The 17096-nt window shown below is 42.6% G+C and overlaps 1 protein-coding gene across 2 annotated transcripts in view; it reads left to right on the top strand.

Annotated features, from left to right (window-relative positions):
* Positions 1-737: 737 nt before the first annotated feature.
* NDFIP2 (Nedd4 family interacting protein 2) overlaps positions 738-17096 on the top strand; it is a 46574-nt gene continuing 30215 nt past the window's right edge. For both annotated transcript variants that reach the window (XM_083362736.1, XM_083362735.1), the window contains exon 1: positions 738-1168. In XM_083362736.1, the coding sequence (XP_083218862.1) occupies positions 1127-1168 (42 nt within the window). In that variant the 5' untranslated portion in view covers positions 738-1126. The remainder of the gene's footprint in view (positions 1169-17096) is intronic.

Below are 17096 nucleotides of genomic sequence, written 5' to 3'. Positions count from 1 at the left end.
AACAGATGTGGACAGATATAATTGCTGGCTGGGTAAAACTGAGCCGGTCACTCCCAGCCCCATATACCTCACAGGGTTGTGGTTGTGGGGGAAAATAGGAAGAAAGAGGGTGAGTTACGTTTAACACCTTGAGCAGGGGTAGGCAACCTCTGCTTTTATGACTCATGGACTTCAACTCCCAGAATTCCTGAGCCAGCTTGGCTGGCTCAGGAATTCTGGGAGTTGAAGTCCATGAGTCATAAAAGAGCCGAGGTTGCCTACCCCTGACCTTGAGTTATTTATTTATTTATTTTATTGGATTTGTATACCGCCCTATTCCCATAGGACTCAGGGCGGTTTATTTATTTAATAATTTGTAAGCTGAGCAAGCTTCTTGGCTGAGAAGCGAAACGTCTTCAAGGGAAAAAAAACACAAAGAAAAGGCCAGTTGCCCCCTGAAAAAAAGCACCTTTGGGACAACCGTGACTGAGAATCTCCATAGACGTTCAGACCCTTTTCCCCCAATTCCAGAGACTGCAGTGGGGCCGACCTGCATTTCCTCTTCTCCGGGATTGTCCAGGTCACAGGGGTCGGCAACCTCGGCTCTTTTATGACTCGTGGACTTCAACTCCCAGAATTCCTGAGCCAGCTATGCTGGCTCAGGAATTCTGGGAGTTGAAGTCCACGAGTCATAAAAGAGCCGAGGTTGCCGACCCCTGGCCCAGGAGGAGGAAAGAGTCGTGTGGACGCGGCCAGGGCCGTGAAAGAAGAGGAGGCGAATGAAAAAGGCCGCCTCTCTTTCCCTCCATTCAACGCCTCAACCCCTCTCAGCCCTCAAGCCGCCTCTTCGCCTCCCAGCCCGCCTCGCTCGCTGCTGCTGCCGCCGTCTCCTCCTCCTCCTGAGGCGGCCAGCCGGGGAAGCGAGCGCCCAGGTTCCCCCGAGAAGGAGAAGGAGGAGGAGGAGGAGGAGGCGGCGGCAACGGCGGCGGCGGCCTTCAGGGGAGGAGCTAGCCTCACCGCCGGAGCCAGGCAGCCAGAGAAAGACGAGGCCGGGAGGAGCGAAACAGGCCCGGAGCTGAAGGAGGAGGCGAGCGCTGAGGCGGCCAGACCCGACGCGCCCCCCTTCCCCCCCCCCTCCGCTGCCGGCATGGAGGAACAGCAGCAGCAGCCCGTCAGTCGGTACCAAGTGGTGAGCGAGGCCCTCCGGGGTGGACGGTGGCTGGGCCGGGGCTCGGGCCTTGCGCGCGGCCGAGGCCTGCTGGACACGGGAAAGGGAAAGGAGTCGCGAGGAGCGCTGCTTCTTTTCCTTTCCTTTCCCTCCCCTTCTTCCCTCGCTTCCCTTTCTCCCTCCCTCCCTTCTTCCCTCCTTTCCTTCCTTCCTCCTTTCCTTTCCTTCCTCCCTTCACTCCTTTCCTTCCTCCCTCCCTCCACTCCCCTTCCTCCTTTTTTTCCTTTCTTCCTCACTTCCCTTGTCTTTCTCTCCCTCCCTCCACTCCCCTTCTTCCTTCCTCCTTTTCTTTCCTTCCTCCCTCCCTCCCCTCTTCCCTCTCTCCCTCCCTTCCCTTCTTTCCTTCCTTCCTCCGTCCCTCCACTCCCCTTTCCTTCCTTCCTCCTTTTTTCCTTCCTTCCTCCCTTCCCTCGTCCTTCTCTCCCTCTTTCCCTCCCTTCACTCCTTTCCTTTCCTTCCTTCCTCCCTCCCTCCACTCTCCTTTCTTCCTCCTTTTCTTTCCTTTCTCCCTCCCTCCCCTCTTCCTTCTCTCCCTCCCTTCACTCCTTTCCTTCCCTCCCTCCACTCCCCTTCCTCCCTTCCTCCTTTTTTTCCTTTCTTCCTCACTTCCCTTGTCTTTCTCTCTCTCCCTCCCTCCACTTCCCTTCTTCCTTCCTCCTTTTCTTTCCTTCCTCCCTCCCTCCCCTCTTCCTTCTCTCCCTCCCTTCACTCCTTTCCTTCCTGCCTCCACTCCCCTTCCTTCCTTCCTCCTTTTGTTCCTTTCTTCCTCCCCTCTTCCTTCTCTCCCTCACTCCCTTCACCCTTTTCTTCCTCCCTCCCTCCCCTCTTCCTTCTCTCCCTCCCTCCCTCCCTTCCTAGCCTCAAAATGTGCAGGCTGTTAAATCCTCCCTCTCTCTTCTCCCCCCAGGTCTGTCTCTCTGTTACTGCTGTGTTTTGCTTTCCCTTTTCAATTTCAGGGTCTTTAATTGCAGCTCCCATCCATTCTCTCATTCTCTCTCTCTCTCTCTCTCTCTCTCTCTCTCTCTCTCTCTCTCTCTCTCTCTCTCTCTCTTTCTCTCTCTCTCTCTCTGAATGATTTCGGCAGAAGAGGCAGTCCAGAGCGAATGTTCCCTCTAGGGCTTTACACGGGATATGTTTGCATTCTCACTAAACCCGGGGTGAACCTTCCACAGGCAGTCCTCAGCTTACGGCTACAGTGGAGCCCCAAATGTTCGGTTGTTAAGTGAGACGATTGTCAAGGCCCCAATTTTACGACCCTGTCTTGCCCCCCCCTTTGTTAAGCGAACCCCTGTAATTGTGAAGCTGACCACGCGGTTGTTAAGTGAATTATTTAATATAATTATGTGTCCTTTTTATAAAGCTAGTCCTCAACCTGACGGCCACAGTTGAGCCCAAAATTTCTGTTGCGCCCAAAATTTCTGTTGCGTATCAGGACAGCAGTTAAGGAATTTGGACCCACAGCGATTAAGTGAATCACTAGAGTTAAGTTAGCAATATGGTTGTTAAGTGAATCTGGGTTCCCCATTGACTTTGCTCGTCAGACAGTCGCAAAAGGGGATCAACCTGACCCCGGGACATGGCAACTGTCATAAATATGAGTCAGTTGCCAAGCATCTCTGAATTTTGATCATGTGACTATGAGGAAGCTGCAATGGTTGTCAGGGTGAAAACTGGTCGTCAGTTACTTTTTGTCAGTGCCATTGTAACTTCAGACGGTCAATAAATGAACTGTTGTAAGTTGAAGACTAGCAGTGTTAACTATCCGAGTTTCCAGCCTCATATATATGCCACGCAAGCAGACCTATTTATCAGCTGGGCCTGGTTACCCTTGTACGATTACCACTTGATGAATTGTGCCAGTTTTATGTAGCATTTGCGTAGCTGATTTATGAAAACAAGATAGCAACAGAACAACCCTTGAGTTGAATCCAACAAGTTAGTCTCTGAGATGAACCAATATAACTATTTGTATTTTGATAGAATCACACCAATATAACTTTATGAGAAAAGTGGAAGGTTTATTTTAAAATTTGGTTAATGCTGTTGATTTCAACAATATATTGGGTAGTGTTTCTGATATATTAACCATACACTGCAACTTGAGCCTTGTGAATGTTCTCTATTTCAAGGAATATCCCCTGCTGTTGTTCTAGAGCAGGCATGTCAAACTTGCGACGTCACGTGACGTGGCGTGACATATCGCGACTTTTTCCCCATTGCCGGCAATGGGGAGGGTGCGCTTTCGGCGTGATGCATCTGGCCCGTGGGCCAACAGTTTGACATACCTGTTCTAGAGAGTATCCTAAGCTTATATATTATTTGGTAAAACAACTCCACAGCTGTATTTATGTCCTCTTAAAAGCATCCAGGTAGCCCAATACTAGTCAGGAAGAATGTCCATAAATAATTTATATAAGATTCTGTCCTTAAAGGGACAAATGCTTTTTTCCCTCTACATATTTTTTTAAGAAAAATCTGCAAACTGAAGTTGTATGGGGTGTGGGTTTGAGTTGCCCCCTCTTCCTAAACAATAGCCTAATATTTTATTAGTCTCTCTCTTTGAAATGATAAGCTGTGCGTTCCCCTTTAATTCTTAACAATGTGTATTTGCTGCCTCACTTTGTGGCTATGTTAGTATGTTAAGTATGTTTTGCTGTGCAAGTCATAGGAGTTTCATTATGTTAAACCATATTTCACATATTTGGCTAAGCCAGAATCAAACTAAATTATTTTTAGGACCTTTTTTTGAATCCAATGATCTTGCTTAGAAATAAAATGTTCTTTAAGCATACCATGTAAGTGCCTGCTGATGCTTTCCTTATACGTTTCTTTCTTTTAAACTTTCACATACATAATAGATATATGATCTGGGACAATGAAAGTAAATGATATAGGTACATTTCAGTATATGTGAAGTATAAATATATTTCTTTACACATATACATGCATATAATATAACATGCGTAATGCAGATCCTCTGTTTATATAGATTTGTAAGTTGAGCAGCTCTTACATATTTCTCTCTTATAAATAGAATCATTTCAGTGCTTGTTGAAATACATAATTTCCTGCCCAATGAACTGCTGCTTTGACTAGATAATACTTGTTTTTCCTGGGAAAATGTAGGTGCTAATTTCCTGATTCAGCTGGGACCTTGTAGTGCTTTCATAGGGAACCAAGTCTACCTCCCGGAAAGGATTTGTAATTTCAAAAGGAAATAGAGAAAGGAAATTTGAATGTTTCTTCATGTCTGATTTTATGTGTCATATTTGCATTTCAGTTGCTTCAGTTTGTACTTCACTGAAAATAAAGAAGTTGGTGCTATGCTGACATGGGTTTAAAATCCAATGGATGATGCAAAGTACATAGTAAAGTTCATTTATAAAGAGGGAAAATGCTGTATTTAAAAATCATGGCTCTCCCTAGTTTGGAGGATGAAATTGTATCTGCTAATATTCCATTTTTTGAATTTAAATTTTTTGACAAAATCACAGGTAGGATCATCTAAATCTTGTAGGATCAGCTTATGCACAGCACTGATGGAATTGACTCTTAATAAAGCTGTCGAGCTGTTTCAGCCCTAAATTTGCCTTCATTTGTGTTTTAAGTCCTATTCAGCCTGCAGCTTTCCTATGAGGTAAAAGAACCCTAAACAGTTTAACATTTAAATGCTACATCCTGTTTTTAAGGTAGCCAGATGAACATTTCAGAGGTTATGACATACTTAACGGGAAAACTTTTCAGAAGTTGTGATTGTGTTGGGTGATTGTGATTGTGTTGGGTGGTGAAAGCTAACATGAGATTCAAAATCACCATTGGAGGAACAGAGGAAAATGATTTGACTTACTCCTCTCTCACACAAATTTCAGATTGAGGACATACTGTACCAGAAGGCTTTGCATGAATATGAATTAAGACTTCCACTGCTTCCAACTTGTATTGGATAAAATATATTTCTGAAGGATCAGTCAATATTGTGCTACCAACAAATTTAACCTTACTGCTGTATTAAAAATTTGTATAAGCTTTACCCCAAATTTCTACTTCTTATTGCTCTGCACTGTTGTGATGAGAAAACATTCTGATTAGCAGCTGGTTTCCTAGAAAAGATAATCAGTTTGTTTACTTTTGGTTTAAGACTGTTTTGTACCAGGCAGATTATATTTGTAATTTACAGTTTATGTATCATTTAACAACATCATACCAACTGGGGCCACGTTGTTCATGTCACATTATTATAGTGTCTACAAAGCAATCTTTATTATGGTTAGTGATTAGAGCCCCATTTGCATAAATATTAAAAGTGGCTAGAATCTAAAAATATTTATGTTGTTGTATAAGGCCTTACGATATTATGGTGTTCCATTAAATATCTTATGAGCTTTCAGCAGTTATGGTGAGAAGGATGCCAGGCCAGTGTACCATTCTTGACTTGCCCTGAGTACAGTAATAACTATCCAAGGTCTTCCAATAATTTATTTGATCCGATCCAGCTGACTAAATGACTTCTATTTATCTCAGTGTTGCAAAGTATTATCTCTTCTAGTCTGTTATCTTCTTGCATTCTATCACTATTTACCACTTTCACTTCATTGTCCACTCCAGGTTCACTAAGCTTGCAGGTTGACACTATCTTGGTATTTACCATTGTCCTGGCTTTTTTCTTTCCATTTCACTTTTACTAGCTGCTCTAAGTCTTCTTCAATTAACAACTTACTTCCTGTTCATTTGGCATTTCTCTTTGGCACTTTCCGTAAGCAGCCCTTTCTAATCTTCAAACTGATAAATTACAAGTTTATTTTTCTCTTTTTTCATTAAGAGTTTCCAGTCATTAATAAGCGTAGTTACTGATCTTTCTGTAACCAAACAAGTAAATTTTGCCATCTCTGTGCGTTCTGTTATCTTCATCACCAATCCTCTGATGTGGACAAGTATGTCATCTGTGATAACTCTTCAGATTCTATCTAGCTGTGAATTTTGACATTGCTCTGACCTTATTTGAAATATATATATTTTTCATTTTCATCATCTGCTTATATTCCTGCATTTGAAAATACCTGCAAATGAGATCTTTCCTTGCTCGATTAGTGGAATCGTGTATCTGCTTACCTCATGTCAGTGTTGCTTAAGGCTTTCATCCTTGCTCTTTCTCTCCCTGTGATGATAAATTTATTCTGAAAATCACTTGAATCTTTTCATCTTTTGCCATGTTGGTATCATGGTGGCTCTCCTGATTTCCTTAATTTTCTAAATTTAACCTGCATTTTTGATTATGGTACTTCACTAACTTTCAAAGTAGGTGCCTGGAAGTGCACTGACTGATTAGAAAATAGAAAATGGTTGGAAGGGACCTTGGAGATCTTCTAGTCCAACCCTCTGCTCGACAGGAGATCTATACCATTTCAGACAAATGGGTTGTGCAGACTTTTTTTTGTAAACATCCAGTGATGGAGCACCCCAACTTCCAGAGGAAAGCCAGTCCATTAATTAATTGTTCTCATTGTCAGCAATTTTCTCCTTAATTCTAAGTTGGATCTCTCTAATAATTTTCTACCCGTTACATCTTATCCTGCCCTCAAGTGCTTTAGAGAAGGGGCTGACCTCTTTCTGTCAGTGGCAGCCCACAAATATTTGAAGAGTGCTATCAGGTCACTCCTGGTCCTTGTCTCCATTAGATTAGACATAACCTGATCCCTCAACTATTCATAATATGCCTTAACCTCCAGTCTCCTTATTATCTTTGTTGGCTCTTCTGTCCTTTTTCTAGAGTCTCAACATTTATTTATTTTTTTGGTATCACGTTGACAAAAATTGGATGCAGTATTTCAAATGTGATCTTACCAGTCCACTATAAAGTGATACTATCACTTCTGTTGTGATTCAGGGTCAGCCTGTGGGTTTGGCAGTTGGGTCGGATGACTCAGAGGAGGAGTGGGGTGTTGAAGAGCTTGCTGAGGGGGTTGGAGAGCTTGCTGATGAGAGCCCTCAGCCAGGCCCCTCCCACCTGGTCACGACGCAGACCCAGCTGTGTGAGCCTGACAGCGTGGATGAAGATGACCCACAGCTGGCCCTGTTCAAGGACGCACGACGCAGGAGTCAGTCAATCAGGAGTAAACAGAGGAAGGCAATGGGGCACCTCGGAAGGAGGCAGAGAGAAGCCACGTCCTGAACTGTATAAAAGGGGAATGCGTGGGAGGGCTGGTTTGCTGAAGGCAACCGCTTGAATAGCTCCTGTTTCATGGTTCGTGTCTTGTTTGCTTTTGTATCCATAAATTTGGTAGGCTTAGTTCCAGCCTCTTGCCTTCTTGTAAAAGGGGTTGTCCCTGCCTTTTCTGCAGGGCCGGTAGCAGGCTGGTACAGAACAACTTCATGAGGTCTTGATACTATCCCTCTGTTGATGCAGCCCAGGACTGTATTGGCTTTTTTGGCAGCTGCAGTCTACTTCTGACTGATACTTACATGGTTGACCCTAGGACTCTTACATCCCTGTCACCATAATTACTATTTAGCCAGGAACCACCTATTTTATACCTGTGCATTTGGTGTAAGACCTTGCTTTTCCCACCTGCTGTTATTAAATAGTACTTTTCCATCTTCCGTTTCCTATTAGACAACATCAGAATAACACAAATTGTTGATTTTTACGCAGTCTGTATTTATGTAGGTTGAATTAGGTTTTCAAAAGAAACAAGAACTTTCTACACATGACTGTTTTAAAGGCATTACTAATCCAGAGATTCCCATCATTCTAAGATCTTCCATTTCTCCAACTTTGGTATCCCAGTTTCTTTTTGTTGTTGTGCATATCATGCCTGTTGAAATATTTTCCACAGAAATAGTGTCATTTTCTTTTTGATCCATCACTGGCAGTTATAGTTGCCTAATGTTGACATTTAATGGATATCCCTTATTTCCAATAGATTTAATCTGTTTATTGAATTTTAATCAAGTAAATATTTAGTTTTTAGTATCACTATAACTCTGTCCCTTCATATTCTTTTATAGTTGGACAGTTTCACCTTATCATTAGAGATTTAGGTTTATGTGATTTATTCTTGTCCAGGCGTCCCCAGTCCCCAGTCCATGGACTGACTCTGGTCTGTGACATGCCAAAAACCTGGCCGTGCAAAGAAGCGAAACCCCATCCTTGGGATGCAGGCAGCACGTGAAACCACGTCCCCATCCGGTCCGTGGAAAACCCTCTCTTCACGGAACCGGTCCCTGGTGGCCAAAAGGATGGGGGCCACTGTTCTGGTCCACCCAGTTTTTCCCCCTAAAATATGCAAATTGATAACCTTTATACCCATTTGGCTTAAATTAAGTTTTATTTCATTCACGCTTATTCATGTTCTGATTGGATACATTGTAACCGGGTGAACTGTTTTCAAATGTACTTATCAGTGGCCAGACTTCCTTAGGTCTGTTTTATTTCTGTTTGTAAGCAAACATTGTAATCTTAAATATTAACATTGCTATGGGAAGGAAGCAAATTGTCAGGCCAAAAAAGACACAGTGAAACCCAATCGAGTTCAATTCTTTATTTGCTTATATCTCATGTACAGAATCTTACTATAGTAAAGCTATAATCTTATAACCTAATAGATATACTCTGAGTGATTATAGGGTATGGTTACCCTGAAGCTGTTCCTCCCTCCCCTATCCAGTTCAAGATTGCACAGACCCTTAATTTGAACTTTTCTCTGGAATGTGCTGCCTCTGCTCCACGAAACCACAGTGTTCCTGCTGAAATCCCCCCCTCCTTCTCCAGGTGCATATTTTATAACACAAATGCCCTGCTTTGCATTTCCATCCTATCAGCTATATTTTTAAACTTTTGACTGGTTTCTATCACTACAGCAAAAGAATTGTCATAGTGTAGAAAGCAATCTGTGTTGACTTTCCCTTTTATTACATCATTCTAGATACAGTGTAGAACATAGCTCCAAAAAGTAAGGGAAATTTGAGATAGCCAGATGCGTTGTAGAATACGTTTGGACAAAGTAAGGGGAGTTGAAGATAACTGGTTAATTATTCAAGCAAGGTCTTGTTTTTATTATGACTGCTTCTGAGTCAGATTTTGAACAGAAATCTGTCAAGTGACATTCAATGGAAAACGGAAAATGTTAAAACTGTTTAAAAAAAAACACCAGAAAAACATTCGGCAAAATCTGCAGTGGAAAATAAACAAAAAAAGTAGAAGCAATTAAAAATAACTTAAAAACCCATATGAGACATTTATCATTGCTCTTAGCAAAGGGCGGAATCAGCACATTGAAATGTATATCGAAATAAACTAGCAGCCGCTACAGAGACAAAATTGGTGTAACATTGTGAGTTTTTAAAAAAATATCCAAAAGACATCCGGATAGTCCATTCTCCCACAAATGCAGGTTCCAAGCAATATTCAGAAATAACCTCATAACCTCAAAGCAAATTAAAATATTCCAAATCTGAAAAATAGACATGGTAAACTTTGTCAACAGTATAATCGAAATAGTATTGTTTGGATTATCAAGCTTCTTCAAGTTTCAAATAATCCAAGCAGCTTTTCTACTGTAGGTTTTCCATTGAAAAACTAACGTTAAGGTAACTGACCGGAATGCTAATGGAAGCTCTTCAGAAGATTTTCCTTTTCATTTATAGAAAAATGTCTTCTGCTTTTTGTTTAAATTCAATGTTACTTAGTAGGTGACTCATGGTAAAGTATAAATCATTAAGTACTTGAGTGTATGGAAGAATATGATGCTGTGGTGCAAGCTGCAGGCTCTGACATAGAATACATATGTCCTCATTTCGACTACACTTCAAAATTTCAGCAGAGGATAAAACCCACTTTGGCATGCACACAGAGAATTTGATACTCCAACCCTTACTTCTCCTAGATAAAAGGAAAAAATAATAATAATAATTTAAAGCAAAAGGTTCTCCTTTTAAGTTGCAGTCCGAAGGGAAGAATATTCATTTACCTGCACTAATGTTGACAGCTTGCATTTTATTCTATGAAGTTGAAGAGGAGCCCGATTTACTCTTTCATGAGTTAGTGTCTATCCCCCAAAGCAGAGGTGAATCCTCTTGGAACATCCTATCCAGCTAGGAGGCTGAGTTATAGAAATCTTCCTCCCCCCCCCTCCAGTTTTAATTTTCAGGAAGAAATTTCAAGATATAAGAATCTTGTTCCCCTCAAACACTTTGGAATTTGGGGAACTTTCAGAGTAAGGCATCCCAGAGGGGGGCAACAGGTGGTAGCAACAGGGATTTCCAAATTGCTGTCCCAATACTGGAGGCAGGGCCAGGATATAAAAATCCAGATGGTTTTGAGGAGAGGAGATTTGAGACCCACACCTACTTATTCAATATATAGACCCAGTCATACCACTCACTACAAGCAGCTTTTGATTTATACAGCAGGGGTGAAAGGTGTGGTACTCCCAAAGCTGAATTTAAATACAGTAGGTTTGTTTTTTTCTGGCTGGGCTTGCAAGTCCTGTTCATAATAACCCTGTCTCTTAGTTGTTGCAGAATAAGATATCATGAAAATCATTTTAGGCCTTATTAACAAGCTTGACAAAATGATTCTGGTCAAAATAGTTTTGAGGTTGAGTCAGTGGGGAATCAAGTTCAGGGCTGATTCAGTAACTTAGACTTCTGCTCTGCAGTGTTTCTGGAGGACAATTTGGAATGAGTTTTCAAGGATCACAAATGATGGTTTGAGAAGCTCTGACTCTGGAACATGGACTCCTTCTCTGTTTCTTAAATTTTTTCAGTTGCAATCTGTTGGTAAGAATGCTGACCTCTCAGGTTACATCAGTGCTTTATTCTGAATTTTATATTCTCTGCCCTGTCTCTTTCTAATCAACTTTACTGATAGCTAGTCTTACCCAACTAGGTTTAATTGCAAGGAACTCGTATTTAAAGAACATTGTTTCTTCTGTGTCTATTCTTTTTGAAGATTCATTTTATATATATTTCATTGCAATTTTTGTATTTGATGCCTGTAACCTTAACAAAAGGTCATAATTTGAGGTATTTTGCATTTGCTTGTGATATAGAGATTAATCAAGTAGAAGGGGTTACCCATCCCTCTGGTTCTTTTCCCCCTCCCAACCCAGTAGAATATTGGAAAGAATATTTTAAAAGAGGTTTGAGAATCCATCTGTCTATCTGCCCAACTCACCTGAAAATAATGGAATGGATACAATTTTGTGTGCAGAGGCAATTTTACAAAAGAAAAAAATAAAGTTTAAAAGTGGTCTGGATCAGGTTAACAGCTGTAGTGGAGATATGGTAAAAGCAGTTGGTCTGCAGTTCATCAGGTTGCTGACTGCTCCTTGCTAAGGTCTCCTATCTCTCTCCTAGCCAAATTGCCCAGAATACTGGACTGCTCTGGTACACAAATGCACACACAAACAGATATAATACATTATTTTGTTGCACAGAGGAAAATGTGGATGTGTTCCCTGGTACTACTGGTAAAGTGGTAGAGAATTCCACAACGTGTACTTTGCTTGCTATTTCTATCTTGTTTGTTTCATTCTGTGTGTTTTGGAAGTTTCTCCAGATCCATTACCAGAATCTGATCTCATGTGTTGTGAGGACTTCACAGGAGAAGAGGAAGAAAATATGTGAACTTAAAAACAGCTCCTTAGGTCTGTAACATGATCGTTTGAATGGTGAAAATCATAGTCTCCATTACTATGTGCGTTACATGGCCTTGCTCATTTTGTAGAATCAACCTGCTCATTTTGCCTTCCAAATATATTTAATGTGGTCCCCAGCTGCCAAAAAAAAAGCTTGCCGACTTTTTAGCATAGTTGTTTAATCCTTGCCCTGTTATCTTTTCTTGTCATGTGAAATCTGTTTTGTATTTAATTAAATCTGCTTTACGTGTATCGTAATTAGATTTTTTTCTTAAGCAAACATATCTTGGCAAGCTTTAGAGTCAGGTTTCTATCCTCCCTTAATCACCTCAGAAACCCTTGTAGATTTCTTCTTGCCTGTCATGAGACTTTTATTTGGGAAGTGTTAAAATACGTGTTTCTATTTAATTGTGCAACTGTGGGCAATAACTTAACCTTCGTGAGCGGAGAGAGAATTGGTAACTGTCTAATTGCTGGCAGGGCTCATGAATTTTGTATATGTGTGTCCAGTTTCAGTCTAGCATAGTTAGATAACTGTGATAATGTAGATAACATGGTAAGTAAAAGTAAAGATTTCACTAGAGTTATTTTGTTTACCTTCCTGGATTCGCTGTCCCTTCAGGCAGTCCGTCCTGCCCTGGTCACCTCATGGCTTGATTACTGCAATGCATGCTACAAGTTCTTGCTCTTGAATACCATCTGGAATTTCCAGCTGGATCAAAATGCAGCAGCATGAGAGGTAATGGGCATTCTTCCATATGCCCATGTAAAACCTCTGCTGCATGAGCTGCACTGATTGCGACTTGCTTTTGAGTGCAGTTCAAGTATTGGTTGCTACCTATAAAGTCTTTCATGACATAGGGCCTTGTTTACTTGAGGGACGGCCCATCTCCCATTGTATCTGATTGGCCAGTTTGATGTGGTAGAGTTGATGTGCTCTGGGTTCCGCTGATTCAACAATGGCATCCACTGATATTAAACAAGCTCAGTGTCAACGCTGCTAACATCGGATGTTTTTGCTTTGACAACAGATGGAGATGCAACCATCTTCCTTCTTATGTTTTACTCTTAGAGTTACAATTAGATGATGCTAGGGGGGAGGAGAAGGAGGAGGAGGAATGTGCATGGGAGTTTAGCTAGACATAACAGTACTGAACCTAGTGTGAGAACCAAGGTTATTGAAATAAGAGATGATAAGAATTGGCGGGTTGGAGAACTGGAGGGAAAGCCTGCATTTCAAACTAATTAGAGAATGTGATTTATGACTGTTAATTAGAGGAGGGGATTGTGGTTTGATACTATGTGCTCAGGGGAGAGGAATTCAGATTTTGGGTTGGACTATGTAAGTGCCAAAGTTATGCTTCTTGAATAAAGATTCTTTAAGGTAAACAATGCCTCAAAGTTCTTTGAAGAGTTTCATCTGTCGGAACCAAGACATTAAGCCAAAATCTGAATTCCCCTCCCCTGAACACATAGTATCAAAGCACAATCTCCTCCTCTAGTTAACAGTCATCACTTGGAACCAAGTAATTCAGTCATTCAGTCCCTAGTCATCTCATGACTGGACTATTGTAATGTGCTCTACTTTGGGCTACCCTTGAAGAGCATTCGGAAGCTACAGCTGATGCAGAGTGCAGCAGTGTGGGTAGTTGGGGGGGGGCAAGTATGGTCCCTGTAACCACCCCTCTGCGAGCTGCATTAGTTTATTTATTTATTTTTATTTTTTATTTTAATCCCATTTATATCCCGCTCTTCTCCGAAGACTCAGGGCGGCTTACAGTTTAAGCACAAACCAATGTGCTTAGCAATAGCCTTCATTTTATGTATATGCCTGCTTATTAGGGCTTTCACACACACACCCCAAGCGGCATTATTACAAAGTCAGCTTATTGCCCCCAACAATCTGGGTCCTCATTTTACCTACCTGGGAAGGATGGAAGGCTGAGTCAACCTTGAGTCTGGTGGGATGCCAACCTGCACTAATTGCAGGCACCTGGTGTTACTTAAGGAGGCATTAGCTCACTGCTCCACCAAGGCTCTTAGTTACCAATCTGCTTCCAGGTGCAATTCAAGGTGTTGGGGATCCCCTCTAAAGCCCTTCATGGCAGGGATCCAGATTGCTTGAGGGACCATCTCACCCCTCTGGGATTAGCCTGTACCACTCGTGCCAACAGAGGGGGCATGCTGTGGGTCCCGTCAGCTCAAATATTCCGGCTGGTGGGATCCGGAAGGAGGAGGGGTCTTCTCTGATGTTGCTCCTGCCCTCTGGAACACCTTGCCTCCCCTCGGTGTGAGATTGGCCCCAAGCCTTGTATCTAAAAATGTGGCTTTGCCAGTTGGCTTGGGGCTCCAGTGGAGGAACAGTGCAGTGGAGGTGATTGATTGAGTAATAACAGATCCCACCTCACACACACACCCCACTCTGCCCGTGCCCTCCCCATGTGTCTTTGATTTTAATGTTTGATTTTGACTTTTCATGTTTTAGCTTAGATCAGGGGTGTCCAAACTTTTTTCAAAGAGGGCCAGATTGGATGAAGTGAACATGCTGGAGGGCCGAACATTTTTCCGAACATTCTTTGAACAATTGCAATTAAATGCAAATGAATTATTTTATGCCAAGTTAATTGCAAATGGCATACTTTTCATTTTATAACATTAAGATCAACTGTCAGCTGAGTTTTCACAATGTATTTTAAATAAATTTTAAAAAAAACTTACCTGCACTAATGTGAAGGGTGAAACTGAGATCTGTACTGCAGCAAATAGGCTCGGTCTGGTACAAAGGCAGTGGTTTTGATACGCAAAATGTCTCGGAGATGTGAGTCACTTAGTCTTGTCCTCACACGGTTCTTATTAAAGTTCATAGTAGAGAATGTCTTCTCACACAAATATGTTGAGCCAAACAAGCTCAGCATTTTCTTTGCAAATGTCCGAATCTCCTGAAACCTGCCCTTATCTAGTTGGCGGTAAAAGTTCACAAGAGAGAGCTGTTGCTGACGACTGCGTAACTCACTGTCACAATGCAGATCAATGAGCTCAAGCTGCAGCTGATCTGGAGCATCATCGGGGTCAACAGAGAATGGAGAGGAGAAAAGGCTGATCTCCTTTTCAATAGCTGCAAAATCTTGAAAGCGCCGTTTAAACTCTCCAGCCAGAGATGCGATGTCTGCTGCATACCTGCTCATTTGCACACTGATATTATCCTGTGAAAAATTGTTCATTATTTCCTGCAATGCTGGGAAATGTATGGTATTGGGCTGTGTTTGTGACAAATGCCTTTGGAAAAGTTGCAGCTTTGTTCCAAAGGCCTTGATGTGTGAATAAAGCTGGTTCACCACTGCATCTTTTCCCTGAAGACTCGTGTTTAGTACATTCAGATGCTTTGTTATGTCAACTAGAAACCCCAAATCAGCCAGCCAAATAGGATCAGATAGTTCTCGCATCGGTTGTCCCTTTGTTTCCAAGAATTCTTTTATTTCCTTTCTGAGAGAGTAGAAACGCTGCAGCGCAGACCCTCGACTGAGCCATATTACATCGTTGTGATATAAAACATCTTCATATTCAGCCTGGATGTCCAGTAGAAACTGTTTAAACTGGCGGTGGTACAGAGCTTTAGCGCGAATAAAATTAATAGTCTTTACAACCGGTTTCATAACATGATCATATTTGAGATATTTAGCACAGAGAACTTGTTGATGAATGATACAATGGAGTTTAATAGCTTTGCCTCCTTCTTCAATCACCTTGTTACAGATTAGGGTTGATAAGCCACTTCGTTCACCAGCCATAGCAGGTGCCCCATCAGTAATAATCCCAGTAATTTTGTTCCAGGGCAGTTTCATGTCATCTATTGCGGAACTAACAGCAACAAATAAATCTTTTCCTCTAGTTTGGTCCGTAAGGCTCTGGAGGTCAAGTAGCTCTTCAGTCACATTTATTTCATCGTCCACCCCTCTCAAAAAAATCAGCAACTGAGCTGTGTCAGATAGGTCTGTGCTTTCATCACAGGCTATTGAAAAGAAGTCAAAATCCTGTCCTTTGGACGTCAACTGTCTCTTAATATCTGATGAAATATCTTCAATTCTCCGTGCTATAGTGTTACGAGCCAGGCAAATGTTGGCAAACTCTTGCTTCTTCTCGGGACAGATATTTTCAACCATTTTCAAAACGCACTCTTTAATAAAATCACCCTCAGCAAAAGACTTGCAATTTTTAGCAATTAACATTGCCACGTCATAGCTTGCCTTTGTGGCATTTTCATTTGACTCACGGGCTCTTGTGAGAAATCGCTGTTGTGACATTAAAACTGCTTCAAGTTGCTTCAACTTTTCACTGCGGTCACGCCCTGTTAGTTTGTCATATGTGCTATGTTTTGTCTGGTAGTGTCTTTTGATATTAAATTCTTTATAAACGGCCACAGTCTCTTGACATATCAGACAAACACAGCGATTCCGTATTTCAGTGAAAAAAAATTCCACTTTCCACCTTTCCTGGAAACGGCGGCCCTCACTGTCAACTTTCCTTTTCTTATTTATAGTCGCCATTTTCTGTTTGACCTTGGAAGATGGAAACTGTGTTATTTGCTTTGACAAGGTCAGACTCTCTGGTAACAGCTCACACACTTCCACCACTTCACAAATTCTGCCCCGCCGCTGCCTCACCTTCCCCCCTGCCGAGGAGAGAACCAGCGCCGCACGCCCACCCCTTGCCTGGCCTTGAGGCTGCTGAAGAGTAGAGGGTGCCCAGGTAGATGGTCACAACCAATTGTTTCTGGCTGACAAAAGAACCATTGCACAAAGGGGCTCTGAAAGGCAATTTTCTCGGCTGCCACATACCAAGGGCTTCACCTGCATTCCTGGTTAGCACTTGAGAGGGGACCAACCAGAAACATCCGGGAAGAATTCAAGCCGAGCTCTTTCCATGCAGCGGACAAGAAAATTGCCACTTGGAGCCCACCTGGCAACCGAGCGGTGCTCGCAGTGCAGAGAGAATCCGAGGGCGCGGCAGGCCCTTTTTCCCTGGCCACCGGGGCGTCTCCGGGGGCGGGAAGGCCGTTGAGGTCTGCCTGGCGCCAGCTCAGAGACTCCACCCGCCAGGCCCTTCTCCCGCTTGGCCAGGCCAGGCGCGCACCGTCAGCCTCGCTGCACCGGCACAGACGCCGCACCAAGCCCGGGGCGGGGGGAGGAGCGTGGCGGTTCGGCCAGCCAGGAAAAGGTGCGGGAAGCGGAGGCGGCAAGCGAGCGTGAGCTCAG

This window comes from Vipera ursinii, assembly GCF_947247035.1.
Source record: "Vipera ursinii genome assembly, chromosome: 4".
Lineage (NCBI taxonomy): Eukaryota > Metazoa > Chordata > Lepidosauria > Squamata > Viperidae > Vipera > Vipera ursinii.
The sequence above is the reverse complement of the archived record's forward strand: the minus strand, read 5'-3'. Positions and strand labels throughout refer to the sequence as shown.